This window comes from Bufo bufo, chromosome 5, assembly GCF_905171765.1.
Source record: "Bufo bufo chromosome 5, aBufBuf1.1, whole genome shotgun sequence".
NCBI classification, from domain to species: domain Eukaryota; kingdom Metazoa; phylum Chordata; class Amphibia; order Anura; family Bufonidae; genus Bufo; species Bufo bufo.
Genome location: NC_053393.1, coordinates 488054686 through 488074137, shown reverse-complemented (window position 1 = coordinate 488074137; position 19452 = coordinate 488054686). Strand labels below are relative to the sequence as shown.

Here is a 19452-nt window from a genome sequence, read left to right as displayed (position 1 = left end):
GCAACAACTCTACTGTACATCAAAGAAATACGTGGCCTAATCCATGTTAGGTCCACGTGCTTCCTCCTGAGAACTCAGGCCATGTATATGCTTCCATAGTATCAAAATCAAATAGATCCCAGCTCAGTAACAGGGAGCAATTAGATAACTCCAGCCATCCTGCCATTACCTCCGCTAAGTTTGGTACGCAAGTGTGTGGGACATTAGGACAGAGTGGATGGAGGTAATATGAAATTGCTAGGATGCATACCCGAAAAGATATTACAATACAAAGATTTCGAGGCAAACATGGTGTACAGAAGATGTCTGTGACGGGATCATCTGTGTCACCGTCTAGTATTCCCTTCTTCCCATGTAATAGCAGCGCCAAATAATCCACAGAGCAATAAATCGCTATTATCGCTGGTATCGCCAAATAAGTCCATACATGAGCCAAAGCTGAATGCTGGAAAACTTTACTGGAAGCACTCAGGCACTCAAACATACAATTTCTTTTATCCCCTGCTCCCATGCAAGGGAGACACCCACAAATAACATACATTAACCCATAACACAAAGGTTACAACCCACATAACATCCTCCCCTCTGCCTGTGATATAATAATGGTACACAATGGTTAACATAATTATCCCAGGCAGGACAATACACAATGTCCTCTGTCCTGGAGACAACTGAGGTGTAATTCCATTATCTCTCAGGACAAATGGAAATCGCCAATACATACGGGGAGACAATAGGACAGACATCACTTACTCAAATATACAATGTCCCACCCTTTACAATACACAGACATTTAACACATCCCAAAATGGCACGAATTAGACCAGGAATTCAAAAGTTAGTAAAAGTCTCTTTGGCCTGGCTGTACTCATGGCTTTTCTGTCCAAAACCGGTTCTACACAGTCTTTTGTCCTGGAGACAATTGAGAAGTGATCCACTTATCTCCCAAGGACAGGGGCAAGACTCCTTTAGCCACATGGTAGCAAAAGACAGCAAAATACATGAACTTATAGAACTATGTAGCTATTGCATAAAACCGGTGCATTCAACATGGGACCGTAATCACATGGTAAGAGGCTGGCAAGTAGTACTCTCCAAGTACTCGTGGCAAACTCAAAAGAGGGGAGTTTGTCACAATGTCAAACACTGGGTTGTAAAAGGTCATTACCATACTCACTGGCCAACTCTGACATCACAGATGGGTGGTCTACAGACCCTTTTTAACACATGGAGAAAAGCAAACGGTCATTTCTTTGGGGATCACTAGCTTGATGGACTGACCGATATTTCTGCTTCCCCAGGCAACCAGACTTAACCGTCACGTAACGTATTAAGTTCTGTTTTTATCCATTTTCCAAACTGTTACTTTGCACTGTATGTATATGTCCGTATATTTTGTGTGGCATTGTCTATGATAACCCCATTGTTTGTACGCACTGTGCTTTTTTTTCCCATGACCCTAGAAGATGTGTTACTTATATTGATTTGTTAACCCTGTGAATGCTAGCAGTTGTAGGTGTTATTTAATGCAAGGTGTCTGATATGACGAGTGCTGGCAGCTAAGATTGATTAGTTTTGGATGAGCGAGTGCTGACAGAGGGAGGTCCAGTGTACCCTGCAGGCACCCATCCTGAATCTAAGTCCCTGATACTGACAGATGGCAAGAACTGTGTTGCAGACAGTCCTATGCTTGCCATCAAAGATATGGGAACCTGGGGTGAAAGCACAAAAGGCAAAAGTGAACATAACCATACTAAAGGATTTATAATAAAGAAAAAAAAACGTATATAAAGTCTGCAACCATTCCGGGTTTCTACCAAAATCACTATTTGACCGAATCCACAAAAGAGTTAAACTGTAACTTTATCTGCTCTCCATCAGGAAATAAAGCTTAAGAAGTTATCCCAATGAAGAACAAGATTAAGATTCTGTATAAATTCCCATCAGCGAAATGAATTGAGTTTCCGTACCTAATGATTCACCGCCTGCCCATTTCCAATGGCACTTAAGGTGGATGTCATGAAAGGCACCTTATAAATGATGGGCACAAATACCTGTTCGAAGCGTAGAAGTGATCAGGGATATGTGGATGTTGCTCATCTATGGCAAGCAATTCTATCTCTGACAGCCACACAGATTTCAAAATGTCTCATAAAATAAATGAGTTGTGACAAAAATTCTAATGGAAAAATGAATGTTTTGCATTTAAGTGCTGGCAAGTAAAAAGCAGATGGCAAAAAAGGGGGAAGGCGTCAAATTAAGTCAAATCAAGTTAGAGAAGTAGACGTATATAAAAAGAGACTGTGTGGAAATGAATGATTAAAGGGGAAATCCAATAAAGATGGAGCCGCCTATTGTAATCACTTCTCATAAAGTCCTTCAAAATGGCTGCCTTAAAGAGGACCTTGCAGCTTTCCTGAAGAAAGGCTTCAGAATGATTTCTCTCTTTTCAGAGCTCTGCATTGCGCCATTCCTCTATTACTCTCCTTGGAAATGTACCAATAAACTGACTCCCAGGCATTACTATCCCCCTTGTCAATAGGGTGTGCCCCACTATCTGACGCTGTCGAATCAGTGCTGACAGTGTCAGACGGCGTAGGGACCCATTCTATTTAAAAGGCGGATGGTAACAGCCAAGAGTCACTTTATTCGTACATTTCCAGGAAGAATAACAGAGGGATGAGGCAATGCATAGAGTAAAGGAAAGATGCTGCAGATTTTTATGAAGAACGCCAATATTTACAGGAGAGCATAGACGTCCTCTTTAAAGAAAGCTTCAACCAAAAAGTAAAACTGGCCACGTATCAGTAAATCAGAAATCACCATTAGGCTCCTACACTCACGAATTTGGTCTCCCATTTTTTTCTCATTAAAAACTGATTCTTTTTTTTTTTTCAGTTCATTATTTTTGTACGTCAGGAGTTTTAATGACTGTTATTATTCTGCCTTTTTCTCATCAGAAAACAGCCTTTTTTGTTCAGGCTTTTTCCCTCCTATAAAAGAAGGGAAAAGAAGATCATTGCTTTAAAATGCTGCGTTAAAAAAAAAAAAAGGTGCACCACCACTGAGGACAGGTGAGGCGATCGCCTCAGGCAGCACCAGGTAGGGGCAAGTGGGAAGTCCATGGGCAATGAGCGCTTAATTTTCGCCTCAGGCAGCAGAAAGGCTAGGTGCACCCCTGATCAAGAAACGCATAAGTTGGGAAAACCATGTGTGAATCCAGCTGTACAAGAAGCGTATGCCTACACTTTGTCAAAGGGAATGGTAACATCCAATTGTGAATGTATTCATATATTTCATACCTGCAGAATTTGTATTTTATGAGGGTACTTTCACACTTGCGTTAAAGTTTTCTGGTATTGAGTTCTGTCACAGGGGGGCGCAATACCGGAAAAAAAGCTTCAGTTTTATCCTAATGCATGCTGCGGTATTTTCTCCGGCCAAAATTCCGGAACACATGCCGGAATGCCGGATCTGGCATTAATTCCCATTGAAATGTATTCATGCCAGAAATACCGGATCCGTTTTTTCAGGATGACACCGGAGAAACGGATCCTGTGTTTCAAAGCATTTGTCAGCCAGATCCGGAAAACAAATGCTATCCTTTTCGATATAGGATTTCCGGATCCAGCAAGCAGTTCTGGCAACGGAACTGCCTGTCGGAATCCAACAACGCAAGTGGGAAAGTACCCTGAGGTATACAGGAATGCATTAAAACAGATATTTGGTATAATTCCAGAAACAGTGCCCCTCTTATCCATGGGCAGTGTCCGGTATTGCTGCTGTGTTACAATACCAGACAAAGCTGAGTGACTACAGGGGCGCAGTCTTTTATTTTATCTTACACAACCTTTATCATTTGTATTAATTCATTTTATCCATACTTTAGCGACAGTTCATTAAAGGGGTTGTGCCAAGTTTTGAAGTTAGAGGATGATTTCTAAACTTGGCACCGCTCTTTTAAAATGGCAGGAATATCGGCCTTACGGTAGAGTCTTTGGCCTGGAAAATTTCACACAAAAAGAAAGAACATAAAAAATGATGCCTGCCCGACAACCTCTGAAGAAAAACAAAAAGGATATCACTACGCCAGCTGTGCCCATCTTGGCCTGCAGCCCATCCTGTACTTGGCGCACATCTTTTTCTGTTACGTCACTAGGTCTCTATCACATCTAATCACAATGTACGCTACAATCCCTGCACCTTTTCATACTTCTGTGTCCACTGTTGCAGAACTTTAAATAATTTAATGTATTTGTGGCAAAACTTCCTTCAAAAGGAAAATCCCACTTGTGCATATTTACTACTTGACACATACAACATCAACAAAGCGTTGAACATCTCTGCAGATGCTTTACTTATCTCTTCCCCTAAAAGAAGGAAAATAAATAAATGATATTTCCTCATCTCCCTAGTTCTGTCCCTTTGTTGACATGCAGTTGCAGAACTGTGGGGGATGTGTAACAATCTCTGAGGTTACTCGTGTATGTGTGGGACTACAAGTCCCAGCTGTACAGTACAATGACATTGCTGATATACACAGAATCCTTCCTGTTCTTGTGCAATGCTCTGCAGACTGCAGATGAGTACAGAGTCGAGGACTCTTCCAGTCTTTGTCAGCTCTGTGTCTGCAGGGTGAGGAGTAAGGGGAGATCCTGTGCACAGCATTGCATGGAGAACAGGAAACCCTGCAGCTGCTCAGTACCGGAGGCAGAGCCTTCAACCCTAAGTCTGTACTGCTGATGGTAGAAGGGGTTAAACTTTGCTGAAGAATCCAGTGGGAAGGGAGACACAAGGCAGACCGCTCAGCCAGCAGATGGGGCAGGGGGCGTGGCCAGCAGATGGGGCAGGGGGCGTGGCCAGCAGATGGGCAGCGCAGGGGACGTGGCTTGTCGCTCCAACCAGCACAGCCTTCACAGTGACGTTCTGTGCGCAGAGGCAGACCTGCTCCCTCGGGCTTGTGCACCCATCATCAGAGCAGGGAAAGAAGCTGACATCACAGGTCATGTGACCCTCAGCTAACTAGGAGAACGGAGCCACTGTAAATGGAGTGAATGAAAACCCCTTACATTTGCTTAGATAGAAACATACAAAGAACAAAAAAAATAACCGGGGCAACCCCTTTAATGATGACACACTATTCTGTCACATTGTTAAGGAGGATCTGTCGGCACGAAATTTAATGCAATCTGAAAGCACCATGTTATAGAGCAGGAGGAGCTGAGCAGATTGACATATATTTTTGTGGGGAAAAGATTTAGTAAAACTTGTATCTAAGAAGGCCGCAGCACACACAGCAGCGCCAGTGCCTTCTCTCTTCTGATCGGGTGGGGGGGTTACAGGTCCTCTGGATGGGTCATTAGTTATAAAATCTTGGAAACCCTTTTAACCCCTCAGTGACCTGCCTGTTTTGTACCTTCGTGACCAAGCATTTTTTATTTATTTTTTTGTCAGATTCCAAGAGCTACAACTTTTTCTGTTGACTTAGGACAATGAGGTCAGTACTCCAGGTAAAAGTTAGGATTATTTAATGAATGTACCAGTGGTAAATAAAATAAAATACCATTAAAACATATACATAAAAGTAATCAAAAAATATCCCCCAATACATGACATGTCATTTAAGAAGATTCATGACCTGACTATGAAAAATCCATAATGGCAATATGCTGCTAGTGAGCCGCTATTTTGCTATAATTTTCTGTCGATGTAGTCACATGCTTGTTTTCCGCAGGACAAGTTGTAGGTTTTTAAAAGGGTTTTCCATGTGTTTTTTTACTGATGACCTATCCTCTAGAGCAGGGGTGCACAACCTGCGGCCCGGGGGCCACATGCGGCCCTTCATATCATTCTGTGCGGCCCCCAACCAGCTGGTGACAGACAATTATGTCTATGTCTTGTGGCTGCTCACATGCATTTTTCATGTATTTTCCCATTAGATGGGAATCATGTAGGTGTAAACCAGACATTTATAGTATATACTGTATGTACAATATGCCATAAATACAATATTTCAGTTGGTAATATCCCTTTAACTTTTATTTTCGGCCCTTGGGATTCCTTCAGTCTGACAATGTGGCCCCTAACCAGAAAAGGTTGTGCACCCCTGCTCTAGAGTCTAGACCATCTGAGTAGGCGGGCATGCACGTCACTATACCGATGAAACCTTTAATGACCGGGCCATTTTGCAACTTTGTGACCAGACTGGTTTTTGAAAATCTGACGTGTCACTTTATGTGGTAATAACTTTTAAATGCTTTTACTAATCCAAGCCATTCTGAGACTGTTTTTTGTGACACATTGTACTTCATGTTAGTGGTAAATTTGAGTCGATATAAACCACCTTTATTTAAAAAAAAAAAATATATATATATATTAAATTTACTGAAAATTTAGAAAAATTAGTAATTTTCAAAATTTGAATTTTTCTCACTTTTAAGGCAGATAGTGATACCTCACAAAAAATAGTTACTACTTTCCTTTTTTTTATATATGTCTACTCTACGTTGGCATCATTTTGAAAATGTAATTTTTTAGGACATTAGAAGGCTTAGAATTTTAGAAGCAATTCTTAACATTTTTAAGAAATTTTTAAAGACAAATTCCAAAACCCACTTTTTAAGGACCAGTTCAGTTGTAAAGTCACTTTGTGGGGCTTACATAGTGAAAACCACCCATAAATGACCCCATTTTAGAAACTACACCCCTCAAGGTATTCAAAACTGATTTTTACAATGTTTGTTATGCCTTTAGGTGTTTCACAACAATTAAAGTAAAATGGACATGAAATTTTTAAGTTTCACTTTTTTGGCAGATTTTCCAATTTAATTCATTTTTTCCTGTAACGCAGCAAGGGTTAACAGCCAAACTAAAATCAATATCCATTACCCAAATTCTGCAGTTTACACAACCATCCTATATGTGGTCATATACTGCTGTATAGGCGCACAGCAAGGCTCAGAAGGAAAGGAACGCCATATTGTTTTTGGAGGGCAGATTTTGCTGGACTGGTTTTTAGACACCATATGACATTTGAAGCCCTCCTGAACCCCTACAATAGAAACTACCAAAAAATTACCCCATTTTGGAAACCACTGGATAAGGTGACCGTTTTATTGGTACCATTTTGGGATACATATGATTTTTTATTATTTGTCTTTTTACAATGTACACCTGACAGGTTAGATCATGCTATATTTTTTATAGAGCAGGTATTTACGGATGCAGCGATACCTAATAGGTCTATATTTTTTCATCTATTTTAGTTTTAAACAATAAAAACAAAATCAAGTTTTTATGTCTCCATTTTCTGAAAGCCATATTTTTATTTTTTGGGCAATTGTCTTATGTAGGGGCTCATTTTTTGTGGGACGAGGTGACGGTTTGGTACTATTTTGGGGTATATATGATCACTTTTTATTTATTTCACCATTTTTTGGGAAGTTAAGTGGGCAAAATTACAATTCCAACATAGTTTATTTTTGTTTTTTATTTTTTTTTATTGCGTTTACCATGCAGGAAAAGTAATCTGATCCTTTTACAAAATAACATTCAATTGTGACAAAAGTCCTTTAAGGGGCTCAAGAAACAACAAACCTAAAAGGTAGCAGGAAATGGGGGGGGGGGGGGGTGAAATTTCATGACTGCCCAATCTCAGTTGAGGAGAAACAGGCAGAAGTCTTCTGCTGCAACAAGCTGCCTTTTAGCAAGGGACAGAGTTGGCCAAGCCCGAAACCTCCGAAATTCACTAGAACTAGAGATGAGGACAAGAAATAGATGACGAGGATACCTTTTGAAAAATATTTTCCACTTTGGTTTGTGATATGGAACAGAGCTGGAGCCAGTCAAAAGTCATATCAAAAGTTGAGTGTCATGATAGTGTTGCTAGTGTTTTTTTTACTTTCTGTCCCTTTAAGCTTGAACTCCAGATTTCAACACAAAGTACTTTTTTGTAAAAACAAAAAATATATATACCGTATATATTTTTTGTAGACTCCAAGAAAATAAACCCAGCCAAAGCCAGTGCACTGGATTTAAAGAATACAAAATGACATGAGGGAGATTTGTATCCGAGCTCTACAGGCTAAAAATAACAAGGGATAAATGCCTTAACCTTTGACACTGAACACCCCTGTGCCTTGTAAAAGCACTGGAGCCTAGCGCACCTTGATCCTCCCCAAATCCACAAGACAGTTTGTTTTCATTAATAGGTGTACATAAGGCAAGTCTTCCCAAACCCAAGAAAGCACTGCACCCTTAGCAGTACAGAGAAATGTTGAAAATGTCTAACCCATTTAAGAGGGTGAGCTCCAAGTGAAAGTGTTACAGTGCCATCTGCTGGACAAGAAAAAAATGACATAAGCCTGACAATTTTTTGCCTTTGCAAAGTCATAAATATTGTCACGTTATTTTAATGGATCCATTATATTCATTTTTTTTTTTTTTTTGTTTTATTTAAAGACTTGCCGCCTCAGTAAACAATGCGCCAGATCATATATTAATAGACTAGTTAATGGGCCAACACAAGACAGATTGAAGGCTTGTTAAAATTTGTGCCTACGTCCGCAGCGTATTGCCGCTCGGGTCTTATCGCACAGCTGCAGACACTCTTAAGAAAAGCTCTTTATTAAGATATAGGAGCAATGGAAATTATGAAAAGGCAAGCCGAGCATTCACACAGTCCATAGAAGTCATATTTCAGCTGAAAATCTCCATTCAGATAGCCCACTCAAACTCAAAAGTATTACTCAGACCCAAGTAATAAGCTTACAGGTTTATAAATTGGAATCTCTACAGGACAGCTTTAAAATCCAAATTTATTACAGACTGAAATAACGGCCATAGGCGAGTTTAAGAAACTGGCTTAATGTACATGAAAAGGTATATGGAAATTAGCAAGATTAGAAAAAAAAAAAAAGGTTTTTAAGGTCATGTTGAACTTTCACATATCAAAAGGTATATAACGTATTGACCAAAAATAGCCGGCCTGTCGGCAACTATGACACAGGACAACAGGCGTTTTTAACAAGGCTCTACAACATTTCACTTACTGAAATTCGTACAAACTTGCCATCGGAACCATTTAAAAATGAGGTCCTTGACTGGTCAGCCGTTCTTCAATGGTGTAGACCGGGAGCTTGCTATCAAACACGCTCAGCCGTATAGTTTACCGTATGCGGTGTACAATAACCTTATTGTATGCAAATCATGCACGGCTTGTTCGTGGAGAATGCACCATACATAAAGATCTATGCAGGGGACTTGTCCACTCAGTATGTATACCTGCGTGTACAGCAAATACTCAAATACTCTCGTTTAAAAGGGCGTTCTGCCATGACGGACAATAAAAAAATGAAAATCAGACATCATATAGTACTTGACAATCTCTTTCAAAGAAGCAAAACCAGCCCTGTACCTCACATGGATCCTGAGATCTCCCCATTCATTGCTCCAATTGTTCTGCTAGATTTATTGCAGGCTGGCAGCTCAGGGGTGTGTCCCTCCTCAGGGGCATGTACCTTCTGCTGGACCACTTTCTATGTAACTTCCACAGCTTCTAACCGCGACAGTGGAAGATTTAAACTCAGTGAGGTGGACAAGAAATAAAAAAAAGAACAAAGAGCAGGTGGCGCTATACAGATACATGTTATTGAATAGCTCAGGGGCTATACTAAATTTCTAATTACATGCAATTACAAAAGTATTCAGATCCAGGTGCTGGTTCGAAACATTTAAATGTGGCCACTACAGGTGAAATCTTATATTACATGGCAGCCATTCAAACAATTAGCCATCTGCATGAAACAGTATACGAGCAGGCCGAATTCACCAGATACTTTGTGGGTCTTCACTCTGGCTCATAGGGGGGATTCCAAACAGGGGACCCTCTCTACAAGATCCACGCCATAACAGAGCACATGGAAAGGACCATCTTAGTGTGACGACTCCTTTAGAGGTATACTGGCTAAACGTTTAGTAAAATGAAAACTACCTCTACAGTGCATGATCGGTGGAGGTCCAAGCTGTCGACCGCCACCGATCACACTCCCTTTCCGTATCATGTGGTTAGGGAATAAGTTAAAAACTTTGTACAACCAGGACTATTATTAAAGACCGAGAAGATAAGAGGACTATCATAGTGCTGCAAGAGATTCATTGTACTACCATGGATGTATTTCACATAGCCAGATGTCAGTTCTGTAAGTGTGAATATCAATAACAACCTACACGCTAAAAAGATATCTTATTATGACTTCACAACTCTAAATTCAACAGCATCTATTTTATATCCCATAATCCATTCCAACTTTCCATAAAAGACAGGGCAATGAAACAACATGCTGAGACATTGTGGAAAGTAAAACTTCATCAAAAACGAAAACGTTAAAGGGGCTGTCTCATCACAGACAATGGGGGGCATATCGGTGGAATATGCCCCCATTGTCTCATCGGCGTGGGGACCCGCACCTATATCGGGAATGGAGCCCCGCAAAGTGGTGGCTGGAGGACTACGGTGCGGCCACCACCAAGCGCTCTTGCCATTGAAGTCAATGGGAGTGCACCGCGCATGACCAGCCACTGCTCCCATTCACTTCTATGGGCTCGGCGGCCCCATAGAAAATGAATGGAGGGCAGCTGCGCATGCGCAGTGGGCCCTCCACTACTTTCAGGGCTGTTCTCGATACAGGTGTGGGTCCCAGCGGTGGGACCGCAACTATAAGACTAGGATATGGACCCATTATCTGTGATGGGACATCGCCTTTAATGTTGGTAAAGTTGCCAATGAGAGTCAGAGACATAGCTGTACAGGAGAAAAGACTCTCACGTGCAAAGCTCCAGGAAAGAAAGGAGTTGCAGGGATTTTGATTCAATTAAAACAAGTGGACATAATTCTCTAAGATGAGATTTGTGACTAGGCACAACAGACCCCAACGGCTGCAGAACATCATGTCACATAGAAGCCAAGAATACTAAATATATATATCCACCAGTATAGTGTGTGTGTGTGTGTGTGTGTGTGTGTGTGTGTGTGTTTATATAAAAAAAAAAAAAAATTATATATATATATTTGTGGTCATGGCTACGGCAGAGAGCTAGTGCCCCGAACCCTGAGAGAGGATACCAACCTGCCTAAACTGATATGGCTGGAGAGGTGCCCTTAGCCATGCCGCGGGTAAGCCTAAAAGGGGGCATACCCTGAGGAGTATGGAAAGAAAAGGGGAGGGAGGGTGGGGCACCGAAAACGCCCGCACATGAGGAGAGGGCGTGCCTCCTTTTAAGAGCGCCTACGCCCCTCCCACAAATGCAGGCTGACATGTCAGCCTTAAGCTACTTGTGGTCATGGCTACGGCAGAGAGCTAGTGCCCCGAACGTGCCGAGACCTGAGAGAGGAAACCAACCTGCCTAAACTGATATGGCTGGAGAGGTGCCCTTAGCCATGCCGCGGGTAAGCCTAAAAGGGGGCATACCCTGAGGAGTATGGAAAGAAAAGGGGAGGGAGGGTGGGGCACCGAAAACGCCCGCACATGAGGAGAGGGCGTGCCTCCTTTTAAGAGCGCCTACGCCCCTCCCACAAATGCAGGCTGACATGTCAGCCTTAAGCTACTTGTGGTCATGGCTACGGCAGAGAGCTAGTGCCCCGAACGTGCCGAGACCTGAGAGAGGAAACCAACCTGCCTAAACTGATATGGCTGGAGAGGTGCCCTTAGCCATGCCGCGGGTAAGCCTAAAAGGGGGCAAAAATACATATGAGTAGGGAGAGAGAACCTCTGCCACTGACCAAGTTACAAAACCAAACTGTGGAATGCCTGGGATATCTTGGCCTGAGGGTAGGTATGTAACGTGGGAAGCCTGAGGAGCGCCAGCGACCCATTTGCGGATGACGTGGCCGGGGACGTTGTGCTTGAAGCCGCGGATGCAGCTCCAATACGGAAGGAGTGTCCTGAAATGGTCTTGGGGTTGAAACCCAAGCCCGCCGCCAGAGTGCGAACGTGGGAGATGAAAGTGCGAGGCCGTGCGGGCCAAGACCTGGAACGGGAGCAATGGGCGGTCAGGGGCGGAGTCCCCCAGAGCTGCCAGCCAGCTCCTGAGCACCTGGACCGGGCACCATGCGTTGGTGGACTGGAAGAACTTCCACCTCCACTGGTGATCCCACCTGTGAGGTTGGAAGTGAGGAGCTGTGAGAAGAAATGGTCGTCGGGCCATACCAGCTGACCCCCGGTTAAACCCTTGGACCTGACTGAACTGTGGGTGAATTCGCTGTGTCCTAAGAACCCGCGGAACTAAAGTACATGGCAGCCTTTATGACAGTGCTGGAAGGAGCCCAACAGGAAGACCATCTAGGGAGGTGGAAAGCTTCTAAATAATCCCCTGACACAGCCTGCCTGCTCGGGACGACCGCGTGACTACTCTCCTGAACACCCCCTAACCGTTTGAGACAGAAAAACCGACTAGTGATTAACAGCATGAACCTGGCCTGTAACCGGAAATGGATGAAAAAACGTAAACCTGAAGCGTAACGGGGAATAAATACATAAGAGAAACGTAAGCCTGACACACGTGACAGGCCACGGACGTGGTACGGTGGATACGTAAGCCTGAAACGTAACAGGCGACAAAAATAAAAGAAAAACGTAAGCCTGAAGCGTAACAGGCAACATAATACATTGGGAACGTAAGCCAGAAACGTAACTGGCAACAGAAAAGAAAAACGTAAGCCTGAAACGTAACAGGCAGCAGACATGATAGATTAGAAACTTAAGCCAGAAACGTAACTGGCAACAGAAAAGAAAAACGTAAGCCTGAAACGTAACAGGCAGCAGACATGATAGATGAGAAACGTAAGCCAGAAAAGTAACAGGCAACAGACATGATATATTAGAAACGTGACCCTGAAACAGGCACTGACGGCAAATAATACGTAAGCCTGAAGCGTGACTGGCAACAGGTATAGTCTGGGAAAACCGTAAGCCCGTGGCGACATGGGCAACAAATGGTAAGAATGATGCGTAAGCCTGACACGGAACACGCCACAGACATGTTGGAGCATGAAAAGACATGCGTGAAACATGAAGAAAACCCGGCAATGAACATGGTGGGATGACATGGAAGCAAACCCGCCGTGTGACTGGTGACAGAACGGTGACTGAAAATAAGTATTTACCGAACAACGTCCGCTGATGTGGCAGAGTGGAACAGGCGGTGGTCGACACGGGCGGAATTTGTTTGAAAAACCTTGGCAGACGATGGATGGCAAGCACGGCAGAGTAACCAGAGTCTGCAACAATAACCAGTGGCGTGAGGGGGGGGGGGGTTGGTGGCCCCTGCTACGCCATTACTCGACCCTTGACCCAGAGAACTGCGAGTCCCTGTGATCTAATGAGACTGTGTGTGTGGGAGCTGACGTGTGAGGTGGCGGAACCGCTGCCGTGGGGTGTGGAGGGTTAACTGGTCTGCTGCTTTAACAAGACAGGGGAGGGCACGTGGGAGCTAGCGGTGTGCCATGACCCTGGCAAGCAGCTATGCTATGTATGTGCTGGCGAGGGCCTGTGGTGGGGCTTATTATGACGAACCAGTGTGTAGACCAATGCTTTCAAGTGTATTTTTTTTTTTATTTTTTTCAAACTTTATTGATGGCAAACAGCAGCCGGCCGCCGGCCAGTAGCTGCGTGGGAAGAAACGGCACCCCTGGGTCTGGACGGACCCGCCCGTGGGGAGAGCGCCAGGACCAGCCAGATAAGGGGGGTGTGAGCTGCTGCGGCGGCCGGCGCCAGGAAGAGAGCCCGACAGCAGAGGCCGGCCGGGACGCAAGCTCCGTCGTCAAGGCAACGGAAGCGCTGCCCGGCGTCCCGCGAGATCTGCTCAGGGCGGCGCCTGAGCGAGGACGTGTCGGCCGTACCACCCGGGATGCGAGGTGGGTAGCGAGCGGACCGGACCGGGGGGGGGGGGGGGGGGATGGGTGGACATGCCGGAGAGGGGTGCGGGAGGAGCGTGAACTTACCCAGGCAGCTGAGCGGGAAGCGTTGGAGGGGAACCCTCGGTAAACTTACCTGCACCGCAGCACAGCAGGACGGGGCGTGACGTCAGGCTGGAAAAGGCACCGCACCGAAAACGCCCGCACATGAGGAGAGGGCGTGCCTCCTTTTAAGAGCGCCTACGCCCCTCCCACAAATGCAGGCTGTCAGCCTTAAGCTATTATATATATATATATATATATATATATATACACACACATATACAAACACACACACACACACACACACACATATACACACACAGTGGATATAAAAAGTCTACACAGCCCTGTTTAAAGTCTAAATGTCAGGTTTCTGTGATATAAAAAAATGCATTTTTCCTCCTTTAATGAGACCTATAAACTGTACAACTCAATTGAAAAATAAACTGAAATCTTTTAGGTAGAGGGAAGAAAAAAAATATAAAAATAAAATAATATGGTTGCATAAGTGTGCACACCCTTAAACTAAGACTTTGTTGAAGCACCTTTTGATTTTATTACAGCACTCAGTCTATTTGGGTATAAGTTTATCAGCATGGCACATTTTGACTTGCCAATATTTGCCCACTCTTCTTTGCAAAAACACTCCAAATCTGTCAGATTGCGAGGGCATCTCCTGTGCACAGCCCTCTTCAGATCACCCCACAGATTTTCAATCGGATTCAGGTCTGGGCTCTGGCTGGGCCATTCCAAAACTTTAAATCTTCTTCTGGGGAAGCCATTCCTTTGTTGATTTGGATGTATGCTTTGGGTCGTTGTCATGCTGAAAGATGAAGTTCCTCTTCATGTTTAGTTTTGTAGCAGAAGCCTGAAGGTTTTGTGCCAATATTGACTGGTATTTAGAACTGTTCATAATTCCCTCTAGCTTAACTAAGGCCCCAGTTCCAGCTGAAGAAAAACAGCCCCTTGGCATGATGCTGCCACCACCATGCTTCACTGTGGGTATGGTGTTCTTTTGGTGATGTGCAGTGTTGTTTTTGGGCCAAAGATATCTTTTGGAATTATGGCAAAAAGTTCAACCTTGGTTTCATCAGACCATAACACCTTTTCCCACATGCTTTTGGGAGACTTCAGATGTGTTTTTGCAAAATGTAGCCCGGCTTGGATGATTTTCTTGGTAAGATAAAGGCTTTCGTCTTGCCGCTCTACCCCATAGCCCAGACATATGAAGAATACAGGAGATTGTTGTCACATGTACCACACAGCCAGTACTTGCCAGATATTCCTGCAGCTCCTTTAATGTTGCTGTAGGCCTCTTGGTCGCCTCCCAGACCAGTTTTCTTCTAGTCTTTTCATCAGTTTTGGAGGGAGGTCCAGTTCTTGGTAATGTCACTGTTGTGCCATATTTTCTCCACTTGATGATGACTGTCTCCACTGTGTTCCATGGTATATCTAAAGCCTTGGAAGTTATTTTGTGCCCTTCTCCTGACTGATACCTTTTAACAATGAGATCCCTCTGATGCTTTGGAAGCTCTCTGTGGACCATGGCTTTTGCTGTGGGATGCGACTAAGAAAATTTCAGGAAAGACCAACTAGAGCAGCTGAACTTTATTTGGGGTTAATCAGAGGCACTTTAAATGATGGCAGGTGTATGCTGACTCCTATTTAACAGGACTTTGAATGTGATTGCTTAATTCTGAACACAGCTACATCCCCAGTTATAAGAGGGTGTGCACACTTATGCAACCACATTATTATTATTATTTTTTTTTTGTTTTCTTCCCTCCACCTAAAAGATTTCAATTTGTTTTTCAATTGAGTGGTGCAGATCTTGATTGAAGATCTCGGCCGAAATCCCGTGCGTCGCGCCAGATCTTCAAGAAAGATGGCGGCGGCCGGCCCGTCGCAAGCAAATGGACGCAGTAAGTTTGATTTAAAAAAAATTATTATGTTAATTTCACACAGTGAAATTCCAGTTAGATTAAGCCATCTCCTATCCACAGGATAAAGAATAACTATTGGATCGGTGGGGGTCCTACCACTGGGACGGGGGCCCCGTGCCCTCTGCAACCCCCCCTGAAATAAACAGAGCGGTCGGTTCGGACATGCGCTTGGCCACTCCACTTATTTCTATGGGAGTTCCGGAGATAGCCAAGTACAGCACTCCACTATCTCTGGAATTCCCATAGAAATAAATGGAGTGGCCACAAACATGTGCGAACAGCCGCTCCATTTATTTCAGGGGGGCTGCAGGGGGTACAGGGCCGCAACCTCCTTCCAGCTTACTAAGCACATCACTGTCCATTGGATAGCGGCTGTGCTTGATATCGCAGCTCAGCCCAATAGATTTGAATAGGCTGAACTGTGCCAAGGCCATGTGTCAACAAATGTGACGCCAATGGTCTCAAACAGCTGATCCCGAGAGAAAGCCCCTAAAGCCCCTAACCAATTTGACATTGATGACCTATATTGAGGATAGGTCATTAATATCTGAATCTCGGAAAAAAACCTTTTGACTGCGCAAGTATGAGACCAATAAGCTTCTTTTTTTTTTTACCATTAGGATCGAAAGCTCAATCAATTAGATAGCCATCAATATCTGATTGGTGAGCGTCCAACTTCCGAGATTCAAACCAATGTCTGAAAGTAACGGGCCAGTCTGATAACTCATAGGCATGAACTTTATAGGTCAGGTAGGAGGTGCATACATGGAAGCTTGTACTTACTCAGTGTGGCCCTGGAAAACATTCACAGAATGTATGGAGGGGTCTCTAAAATCCCACAGTCGGAAGGTTGTGTCACGGGAAGACGTCACTACGAGACGCTGTGTGGGATGTGTGCAGCAGTGGGTTAATTCCTGATCATGACCTGAAAGGAGAAAAGCAATCATTTAAACGAAGACAAAACATGACAAATACCTGCATGTCTACAGAGAAATAAACTATGGGCATAATGTGCCCTATGTGGATAGCATACAACCTTTAGTAATTCGCAGATCTGCATATGATATCTATTTTTGGTAAGTACTTGCACTCCCCATGTAATAACAATTCTGCAGCATCTATTCTTATGACTAAGTTGTACTTTTTGTTTCTTATCCCTGCTAGAAGTTATGAATGAATTACTAGTGGTTTGAAATCAAGGTCCATCCGGACTGGCGAAGAAAACACTCCCAACTAGTAATGCCCAGCTGGACCTTCATTGCAAACTGCAAGTAATTTTTTCATAACTTCTAGTAGGAATAATAATAAAATTGTACAACACATAAGAATAGGTGCTCCGGAATTCTTATTACATGATAAATGCAAGTAGCTGCTAAAATAGATATGTCAGGAGAGGCGATGGGTCCTCTTTAAAGGGGTTTTACGAGATTTTTTTTTCACTAAATATCTATCCTTTGGATAGGTCATCAGTAGAGATGAGCGAATTGAATCTCGCGAAGTGGAATTCGATCCGAATTTCAAGATAAATTCCATTCGCCTCGAAGCCGAATTTCCTCGTGCTTCGTCTCAGCGAATCGATTTAACCTGAAATAGTATAAAAAAAAAAATCACTCTCTCGGACGAAATCCCATGCGTCGCGCCAGATCTTCAAGAAAGATGGTGGCGGCCGGCCCGTCGCAAGCAAATGGACGCAGGAAGTTTGATGAAATTTATATTTTTTTTATGTTAATTTCACACAGTTTTTTTTTTTACTCAGATGCTGCGATCATGTATGAACGCAGCATCTGAGGGGTACAATGACGGGGGCGGCGCTATCGCAGCTCCCTGTCATTGCCCCCACTACTTACAAAAAATGCGCTTCGTGACAAATTAATTCTTCACGAAGCAAATTTTTTTCTAAAATTCGGCGAATCAGCCGAATCAAACTTTTGAAAAATTCACTTCTCTCTAGTCAACAGTATCTGACCACCTAGGGCCCCCACTTTTCAGCTGTTTGAGAAGGCAACAGTGCTCTCAGTAGCGCTGCGGCCTTTTCGCAGCTTTGCCTAGGCCATGTTCATCTGTGCCGCTCTCCCCCATTGACGTGAATGATATCAAGCACAGCCGCTGAACAATTCACGGTGCTGTGCTTGGTGACCTGAGAGAAGGCCATGGCACTGCTGCAAGCACCAGTGCCTACTCAGACAGCTGATCTGCAGCGTTAACTTGTATCGGCCCCCCACCGATCAGATACTGATGACCTATTCAGAGGATAGGTCATCAGCATAAAAGTCTTGAAAAACCCCTTTAAGTTCTCTAGTTAGTTTTTTATTTTATGTCTTAGGGTGAAGACCCCGATACATATTACACTATTGCTGGCCAAACCCTCAATTCTTGACAAGACCGGCCAAAAATCTAATGTGTATGGGGAGCTCCCAACTCATCTGCTCAATCAGGCGCAGTGAATTTCGAGGCCCGATCCTTTAGTTCTCCTGGGGAGAGAAACCAATGTCAGAGGTGTCTGGTAGTGATGGTCTCCTCTCTCATCATTGAAACACAGATATGCTTAACCAAACCAGGTGAGTATGTGTATGGGAAGTCAGAAAAAACGAGATTTTTGTATAACTTACCAGTAAAATCTCTTTCTCGCTCTTTCCTTGGGGGACACAGAAGACCTTGGGTATAGCTCATCTCCCTAGGAGGCGTGACACTAAGTGAAGACTGTTAAGCCCCTCCTCCACAGCTATACCCTCAGCCTGGAGAGAGAGACTGCCAGTTGCGTGTCCAAGTAGTGAGAAAAGGCAAAGTCCAAAAATTGGAACCAACAAGCCAACTACCCAAAGGGTAAACAAACTCGGAAACAGTCAGAGAAGAACAAAGAATGGGTGGGTGCTGTGTCCCCCAAGGAAAGAGCGAGAAAGAGATTTTACTGGTAAGTTATACAAAAATCTCGTTTTCTCGCCCAGTTTCCTTGGGGGACACAGAAGACCTTGGGACGTTCAAAAGCAGTCCAAAGGGGGAGGGACCACAGCACCAAGGCGAAGCACCCGAAGGCATCAAAAAACCCGCCGCCTGCAGACCAGGCGGCCCGAAACAGCATACGCCGAAGCCCGAGTATGCACCCTGTAGAACTCGGTAAGGTGTGCAAGGAAGACCAGTGACCGCCTTGCACAAATGCATGGCCGAAGCCTAATGCCACCGGCCCAGGAAAAAACCGACAACTCTGGCCAAATGAATGGTGACACCAAAAGCAGAACCCTGCCCTTGGTGCGGCAACCACAACAAGAGCCACTCTGAGAAAGCGGAGGAAAGCCACCCTGGAGGCCGTCAACCCTTTGCACGGACCTCCTGGGAACACAAGAGACCGAATGTCGACAAGAGTCGGAGATCTCCAACGTTCCCTGGGGTGGGAAGGGGAGGACGACTGCCTCAATGAAATGAAAGACAAACACCATCTTCAGAAGGAAGGAAGAGACGGAATGGAGAACAGCCCTGTCCTGGGGGAAGACAGAAGGCTCGGAACAAGAAGGGCCGCCACTCAGGCACCCATCAGAGACACGATGGCTACAGAAACCC

General features: G+C 44.2%; 1 protein-coding gene across 1 annotated transcript in view; it reads right to left on the bottom strand.

Moving 5' to 3' along the window:
* WDR37 (WD repeat domain 37) overlaps positions 1-19452 on the bottom strand; it is a 198847-nt gene that overhangs the window by 30987 nt on the left and 148408 nt on the right. Inside the window, exon 12 of the mRNA XM_040434222.1 lies at positions 16681-16822. Within this exon, the coding sequence (XP_040290156.1) occupies positions 16681-16822 (142 nt within the window). The remainder of the gene's footprint in view (positions 1-16680; positions 16823-19452) is intronic.